This window comes from Egretta garzetta, unplaced genomic scaffold (assembly GCF_000687185.1).
Source record: "Egretta garzetta isolate BGI_Z169 unplaced genomic scaffold, ASM68718v1 scaffold297, whole genome shotgun sequence".
NCBI classification, from domain to species: Eukaryota; Metazoa; Chordata; class Aves; order Pelecaniformes; family Ardeidae; genus Egretta; species Egretta garzetta.
In genome coordinates, this window is record NW_009260410.1 from 944333 (window position 1) to 953403 (window position 9071).

At 42.6% G+C, this 9071-nt stretch overlaps 1 protein-coding gene across 1 annotated transcript in view; it reads right to left on the bottom strand.

Annotated features, from left to right (window-relative positions):
- The window catches only part of BZW1 (basic leucine zipper and W2 domains 1), an 11235-nt gene extending 2200 nt beyond the window's left edge, over positions 1-9035 (bottom strand). The window contains 10 exon segments of the mRNA XM_035899089.1: positions 276-414; positions 739-828; positions 1884-1940; positions 2290-2460; positions 2580-2689; positions 3254-3389; positions 3676-3741; positions 3988-4082; positions 6596-6772; positions 8935-9035. Of these exon segments, the coding sequence (XP_035754982.1) occupies positions 276-414; positions 739-828; positions 1884-1940; positions 2290-2460; positions 2580-2689; positions 3254-3389; positions 3676-3741; positions 3988-4082; positions 6596-6772; positions 8935-8998 (1105 nt within the window). The 5' untranslated portion in view covers positions 8999-9035.
- Positions 9036-9071: the final 36 nt, after the last annotated feature.

Consider the following 9071-nt stretch of genomic DNA (forward strand, 5'->3'; position numbering starts at 1 on the left):
TTTCCCTAACTTAAAAGGGCCAAAGAGCCTTAAAATCTAAATTTAGCTTTGATTGACCACAACTCCTAATTAAATCTAGTAGACAGGCAGCATCTTTGTCTAGAGGAGCACCTCCCCATATGCTAAGGACAGCCACATCCACCTTTGCGAACAAAAGATAGAAAATTCCTCAGCTCATGAAGTGCAATGTTGTAGCACCGATCTTCCCTAAAGGTCACAGGCTTTAAAAAGCCCAACCAAACAAAAACCAAGCCCCTGACCCCACAGAAAGTTACCTTTATAGAAGAGCACCACTATTTTCTGGAAGGCCTTCATGAAGTGAATGTTGTCATAACAATACTCCTGAATCTTCAACAGAAGAGTCAGCTCTGATTGACCTTGGGTAGTAAAGGCAGCAAGTAGAGGGCTGTATTGCTGTAACAGGAACAACAAAGTGGCACACGCAGAGCGCGTCACATTTATCGCCTGACGAGACTGGTTTCGCACAGTTTCCATCAGTCACTGCTCAGAAATTTGCAACCCCCGCCCCACCCAGGGTGCTTCTGCAGCAGCCAGACCGCTTTGGCCTCCGTAACTTGGACTACGACAGCACAGTTATGAGGGGAAGAATTCCCCGTCTCATGCTGCCTTTGCATTAGGAAGGCTGTAGGTTTTAACTCATTTAAAAGGGAGCTGGAAACAGAGGAAAGCCCAAGCCCTACCCAACGGCTGCAGGAGCCCATACTTAAGTTACAATACCTTCAAGTGCTTAATGGCTTGCTCTGCTACCAGCTCCTCCTTTTTGTTCCACTCCACCGTGCTCATTACACTTGACCAGATTATGGCTACCACAGTCTGTTCCGAGATGTTGTTTTTCTTCATCTCCTCCTTCACGTACAAGATTATCTGCCAGTTCAAATAAAAGCGTCAACGCACAGGCCGCATAGGATGCTAAGATGAATTAAAACTTCTGTTCTAAAGGCAACCTAGAAGCCTTTAGAAGCACAAACCACCCCCTTGGTCATACAGCAGGATTCAGGACATTAAGGAAAGACTATGAAGCTAGTATCAAAACACCCTGGTCCTAATTTTAATTCGTAGTGAGAGCTAAATGTTTAATTCAGTATTTAATTAGGCATATATCTTCAGATTAGTATGAGATACTATCATATTTCAGATAATTTGTGCTAAGTTCCTACAGAAAAAAAAGGAAAAAACCCAACCCCACACCTACACCTTGTCTACAAATACTTACATCCTTGAATGGATCTCCCCGTGACATCTGCTCCTGAAGTTCTTTCTGCAGCTCTTTCCGAGCTCCTATGGTTTGCTGGTTCCGAACATACTCGGAAAGTTCTTTTAGTCCTGCTTCAGTGAAGTACTTGGAGAAGTGTTCAACACTTTGTTTGTTGGCTGGGAAGAGTTCCTGAAAACAAAGTGTACAACAACTCTTTCACAGAAGAAATGCGTGTGGAGTACTTTGCTGGTAAATGCTGTTTACTAAACTGGCTGAAGTAGTAAATCAGTCATTTCAGTGGTACTCACCATCAGCCTGTTATCCATGTTTACTTTACGAAGACTGACAGCCACTGCATTAATATCTTTCTCATTGATCCATGATTTGAACAGCTTGACTGCAAAAGCTGCAGAAACACCTGTGCAACAGGAATAGCAGTATTATTATGAAATTATCCGAAAACAAAGGGAATCGTAGGGCCTGAGAATACAGGGCACCCAGTCTGCAAGACCCCTACTCAAAGCAGCAGCAGCAGCTGTGCTCAGAGGCAGCCCTAGCACAGTCTGCAGTACCACTGCCCAAGGATGCTGCAGCCTCCAGCACATTGGGAGTTTTCGCACCACTCAGCATCATGAAGGCTTCACTGTCCTGAACTCGACTTGGCTACCACAGTCTGTTCCGAGATGTTGTTTTTCTTCATCTCCTCCTTCACGTACAAGATTATCTGCCAGTTCAAATAAAAGCGTCAACGCACAGGCCGCATAGGATGCTAAGATGAATTAAAACTTCTGTTCTAAAGGCAACCTAGAAGCCTTTAGAAGCACAAACCACCCCCTTGGTCATACAGCAGGATTCAGGACATTAAGGAAAGACTATGAAGCTAGTATCAAAACACCCTGGTCCTAATTTTAATTCGTAGTGAGAGCTAAATGTTTAATTCAGTATTTAATTAGGCATATATCTTCAGATTAGTATGAGATACTATCATATTTCAGATAATTTGTGCTAAGTTCCTACAGAAAAAAAAGGAAAAAACCCAACCCCACACCTACACCTTGTCTACAAATACTTACATCCTTGAATGGATCTCCCCGTGACATCTGCTCCTGAAGTTCTTTCTGCAGCTCTTTCCGAGCTCCTATGGTTTGCTGGTTCCGAACATACTCGGAAAGTTCTTTTAGTCCTGCTTCAGTGAAGTACTTGGAGAAGTGTTCAACACTTTGTTTGTTGGCTGGGAAGAGTTCCTGAAAACAAAGTGTACAACAACTCTTTCACAGAAGAAATGCGTGTGGAGTACTTTGCTGGTAAATGCTGTTTACTAAACTGGCTGAAGTAGTAAATCAGTCATTTCAGTGGTACTCACCATCAGCCTGTTATCCATGTTTACTTTACGAAGACTGACAGCCACTGCATTAATATCTTTCTCATTGATCCATGATTTGAACAGCTTGACTGCAAAAGCTGCAGAAACACCTGTGCAACAGGAATAGCAGTATTATTATGAAATTATCCGAAAACAAAGGGAATCGTAGGGCCTGAGAATACAGGGCACCCAGTCTGCAAGACCCCTACTCAAAGCAGCAGCAGCAGCTGTGCTCAGAGGCAGCCCTAGCACAGTCTGCAGTACCACTGCCCAAGGATGCTGCAGCCTCCAGCACATTGGGAGTTTTCGCACCACTCAGCATCATGAAGGCTTCACTGTCCTGAACTCGACTCTTCTTGCTGCAATTTAGGAAGGAGCCTAAAGACACAACACACCTTCTGCACCCTGAAAGGTCCCTCTCCAAAATACAGTACCGCCCAGCAAGGCAGCCCCCAGTGTCAGGCAGGGAAGGCCTACACACACGCATTCTGAAGAGACTCGTTTTCTAAAGACTCAGCAAGACCTGCCAGCTTGCAAGGCAGCATGTTTTCCTTTGCTAATCCTGTAGTAACCAGATGGAAATAGTGAGCTGCAAGGGTGTATGTACTGTTCACCTATTTGTCATGGTTCTGTCCCCCCATCCCTCCCTAAAGGAGGAGTTGGGCAACACCTACCTTCTTTAACCAAGTTCTCATTGTAAAGACTGTTGAGAATTGATGCGTTAAGTGTCCCGTTGGCTAGCAGAATACCCGTCAACATGGCCAGTTTGTTCCGCTCAGACTCTGAGAATCCTTTCAGGAACAGCAGCAACTGCAAGAGGGAATAGGAAGAGTTGCCATAAAACTACCACCTCTCACTAATGTTTGGCTACTGTCTCCACGTTAGACACTTTTGTTTCAGTCAAGCCATTCAACTAGCAGAAGCACTGGTTCACTGGTAATCTTCTCCACCAGTCATACAAGCTAGCTGGTTTTCTATTACCAACTTAAGTGTTCTATTTTAATAATCCATTGTACGATAACACTCGTCTGTATAGCATGATCAACTAGCAGAATTTGAAGGTTTATTTGTCTGCTGATAAGGACCTACTCCATACCTTTTTGACTTCATCTTCAAAGCCTTTCTCCAGGTACTTGTAACGCCTGATTAGCTTGTTAAAAACCTAAAAAGACAGAGAGTGTGTTATTTTTGCTCCGAACTATTATTTAATTAGAATTTTAAAAGTCAAGTTCAGTGAAGTTGGCCCGAACTCTTTAGAGCACTTTTAACTTAGACCAGTGCTACTCTACCTCTTCTAGGAAGCTTCTAAAAGCCATGTATTATTTTTGCTTAAACTTTCAACTATACAAACATTTCATTTTTGATCAATAAACAGTTGAAGTTAAATTGTACTCAATTCAGAACTAACCTGAGCAAACGCTTGCATGGTTTCTAGGTCTTCCTGTGCTGCAAACACACAGACGTTTGTGCGTGTCATGTCATCTGCCAGGGTACCACCTGGGGCTAAAGAAGGGTTTCAGTATTAGTGGTATTACTCCCCAGCAAGAGTACTGAGTAGTCTCCACAGTAAGAATTCCAACACCCATAACACACAACGCTTTGTCCTTTCATGATGAACGAATGACTGGATCACTGAAGACACCCCTACATTTCCATCTGCTCCACTGCTGCAGTGGAACTTCAAAATCGTAGCTTACTATGATCGTATAAATATTCTGACCCCCTACTGCTAACTGGATTGGCAACACATCTTGTTTACATATGCATAAGTTAACATGACCACCATGAGCTCCTCTTCCCTTAAAGGAAGCCACTTGCTTAATCCTAGCAACTGTCTTAGCATCTGCCGCAATAGACCTGCTTTGTAAGTAAATGTCTTTTAAATAACAGAGTAAGTCACAACAGGAGATGAAACACAGAGAGGGTTGTTCAAAATTCAGTGCCCCAGAGATGAGTTTGAAACTTCAGTCTTGAAAGGCACTTCAGCTTTTTAGCTGCCAATTAGAAGATGCTTCTTTACCAGTCCTCTTCAGTTTAATACAGGCATTTGACCGGTAGCCAGGCTGCCTCACTAACCAGGGTGAATTCAAGTCACCAGCTCCAGTACTAGCCTATATATAAGGGAGATCCTTTTGTTATGTATTAGTCAGAAGCATGACTTAAAGATGGAGATAAGCATTAGTGGTAAGAATATTAAAAGGCAGTAAGGCAACAGGATACCAGGTTTTATTTTGGCCTTGTCTGACTAAAGATCAAAGCTAGACTACTTAGCTACTTGTTACAGAGAGGGAGTTGAGTAAATGACCCCTGTATCACCATTAATGCAGCAATGCATTCTTCCCTTTTTCCCCTCAGCCTCATTCCTAGGAGGAACACTTCCTAATACAGTATGCACTGGTTAAGACTCTTGAATGTAAACCCACAGATTGTAACAATTTGTACATTAACAATTTCAAGCAGACAAGTTTACTTACTCATGCTACCAGCTCTTGCAACATCAGCAAAAGAGCCTCTTGCCAAAAGGAACAACACAGTAACTTCAGTCTACATAACACTGCTCCGATACACAGCTTTGAGATAAGCAGGCACATTTACTGAAGTTAAACCATTTTGAAAGCCTTGCTTTTCAGCATTTGTTGGAGCAAGTCACTTGACATTTCTAAAGCATCAGAGTGAAGACCACCTGAACATGCAACAGATGCACCCTCCCAAACCAGCCACCCCCACTGCAGAACTGCCATCCACAGCCTGACTGTGGCTCAGAATCAGGTATTTTCTCTCCTGCCCCTATGCATTCAGGTAATTTGAATTCCGTTTCTGCTACATTACAGAACATCATCTTCAACTGCCAAATTTCTCATTTGAATCCCTCCCCTGACCCCCGCCAGCTATTGCATAACAAATGCTAAAATCTGAGAGAGACCTTTTCCTGGCTAGGCAGACAACATAAAGGGGCCTCTTCATGGCCTGTATTTTAAGTGGGTCCCTGCCATTTGAACCCCTTCTCCGCTAAACAGTATTTAGTCACATAGGAAATGCGAAGTCTAAATCTAGAAGTACCACTTTTTTTTTTTCTTTTTTTTTTACTTTTCAACCTCATTTAGCTTCATCTACTTCTTACCTGGTCAGTGAGTATCTATTCCGCTCTTTGCTCTTTACACACAGTGTGCACATGAGTTTAAAAGATCTTTTGTCATCACATTTCACTTCCCCAGTTTCCTGTGTTTTCTGCTGACTCAACCACCCTCTCATTTCTCGCTCCCTGACATCTTCTAGCGCCCATGACCTCACTACTGCCAACAACAAATGATTTGTAATAGCATTTCCAAGACTAGGCATATCAGATTCTTCACCCTCTCATTTCTTGCTCCCTGACATCTTCTAGTGCCCATGACCTCACTACTGCCAACAACAAACGATTTGCAATAGCATTTCCAAGACTAGGCATATCAGATTCTTCTGTAAACAGTATTACTTTCCAAAATAACAGCGTTGGGTGCACACAGAATCTTTCAGGGCAACTCCGCTGGCCTTGTGACCACAGACCACACACCTGAAACAAGCATTCATCCAGCCCACATCGGCAGAAGCACAGGATCATATCAGAATCTTTCAGGGCAACTCCGTTGGCCTTGTGACCACAGACCACACACCTAAAACAAGCATTCATCCAGCCCACATCGGCAGAAGGGAACTTGACTACAGAGTCAAGATCCACTCCTGGTTAAAAAAAAAAAAATCCAGTATTTTCCTTTAAGCCAAGTTTATACAGTCTACACTTTGAAGAATGCAAACTGACTCAAGCAAAAGCGCAGCAGGCTATACAGAGTATTTCTACAGTAACCCAATTACTCGGTCAGTCACTAAGATGGTCAGATAGTTTACCACAGATAACTTAAACCCTTTTCTACATAGCCAATAGGCTCTTTAGGAGAGTTTTTAGACCAGAAAGAAAACTGAGCTTTTGTAGAGTCAAGTGAACAAAGGCTGAGAGCAGCCCCATCAAAGGCACTTACCCAGCATTCCACCAGCCACCAAGATGTCGAAAAGCGTTTCTGCATAACGGCGATAGTCAAGTTTTGCACCAGAAGCATCAAGAAACTTTGCTACTGCCTCCAAGTCAGTGCCAGTTTCGGTTAAACCTTGAATAATGCAGTCCTGGAACTGAGTAGGGTCAAACCTCTCTTTTTCATCTGTAAAGACAAAGCATTGAAATGAAGTTGCCACATGCAGCTGTTTAATGGTTTTTAAAGTTTGTAATTTTAATTCTATTGAACAACAAAACAAAACTTGCACTAGCAAGCCTGAAGTTAAACAGAACTGATATCATTCCAGTCTTCCAAGACAACTGGTATTAACTAGCACAACTAGTGACTTAACAGTGTAGCTAAAAATGAATTTTAGTGGCCAATATAGCAGTAAGAAGTTTTACCGCTTTCACTCCCCTATTCAGTCAAGGCTGGAGAAAGGCTATCAAAAGCTGAAACATTCCTTAGTTGCCTCTAATTGAATTCTTACACTACTTTTACCAAGAAGAACAGCTGTTTGTGATGACCATTAGCTGGCTCTAATAAAGCTTATCTGACTTCTCAGTCAGATTCTTACACCCCCGTTCACATGTTTGATCGCTATTTACCTCCAAAAAGAGGGCCTTAGCTGCATGCTGGAAGGCAATTCTTACTACGTGCCCCTACAATTTTGTGTATTTGACTCCATTACTCGTGTTCCATTTCAGCCCTCTGGGACTCTCGCTGTTTTGGACAAAATATTCTGGCTGAAAAGCTGCATACCATTGTCACATTAGAGTCAACTGACAGTACTTGCTTTTTGGCTGTGAAGACCATCCCCTCCTCTTAACATGGAGTTAAATGAGTCTGAAGCAATTGCTTTTTCTCAAGCACATGGGCAAAATGTAAAAAACTGAGCTAACTTCTCAGCTTTAAATAAACATGAAATGATGAACTGTAATTACACATCTATTTAGCATCCTTTATTGTCCAAGCAGAACACATGCTTCGTCACATTTGAGATACACCAGCTGATCATAGCCTCATTTTCACTATGGGTACAGCACAGTTAACATGCAACAAATCCACCCATGTAACTAACAGAAAGCCTTAAATGGAAGAGGTCTTCAGCTTCACTCATTTCAATTTGCCCTTAGATTATGCAAACCATGAGAGGAAAAGCTTCCAAAGAAGCAGACCTCAGCTACAAATCTTACTTTGAGTGCTGTCTATAACAGCTTAGCCAGTTGTGTCAGCATCTGTTAGCAACCTTTCTGCAAGGGGCATGCTAGCTTCCTTACATTCAATGCAAGTCTCAACACGTTGGTTAGCAGCTCGGTGGAGGTGTAGAAATACTGTATCAGTTATTTTCCAGGACAGATCCATGAAGCTCATTGTTACCAGAGAATTGCTTGGAGCCAAACTATAGTTAAATGCTTAGAAAGAGACAAAACCCCAGAACTCTAGCGCTTCATCTGCTGGACAGACTACATCCAACTCTCTCACTTCAACAGCTTCTCAAGGTACTTTAACATTAAAATAGGCTCTGTAAGTCAACGTGTACTCCTGTACAACTTAATTGCTACTTCAGTATGTACAGCATCCTTAGTGTTGTCAGTCTGAGCTGGAACACTGCTAATGTATTAATAAAACAGTATTGAACAGAAATTCTTAAGATCTGTCCCCATTTTCTCTTTAAGAAAACACCACCAAAACACTAAATTACTCATCACACCTCTTCAGTCATCAACTCTTCCATGGGAGTAATTGCGTACACACAGAGATATGCACTTGCACAGCCCACACTTCGGGGTTTTGTTGGTTCGTTGGGGGGGTGGTGGTGGTTTGGTTTATTTGTTTTTTTTTTTTAATTTAAATCAGGTATTCTTATAGCATTAACAGGACAATGCAACTTTTAGCCAGTGGCTAACACTGAAATTCCTACTAGGTCAGATGCTCCGTAGACGTATGTATTAACCTGCAACAAGCCTGTGCTGGAGTTCCCCTGTAATTCAGGGGTACTAGATGCTTCTGCTTTCAGCCCAAACACACTCAGTGCAGTTCTAGAATGACTGCCTCTTAGGCCGAGGTTATCATAGTAAATTCAGCTACAACTGTTAACCGCCAAGTTTATTTTTTATTAGTGCAGAGAACATTCCAGCACCCTGAGTTAGCCTCAAAAACTTTGCATTTAGCATGGTCTCATTTAAAGGATTTATGAGAAGAGCATAAAGGCATTACTTTGTTTATTGACAGAAACCAACTTTTTACGGGGGGGCCTCCACAAAAGGCCACACACGCAGCCCCGACAGCAGGTGCTGACAGCACACGTGCTGCAGCTCGCTTACCTCTCTTTCTAGTTTTAAAACGCTGGCCTGATAGCGTCGGCTTCTGCGGCTTTTGATTATTCATAAAAGACACCCTGCAAGGAAGCAGAAACACAGCTCAGCATCCCGACCTCGGAGCCAGCCTGCCTGCCTGCCCG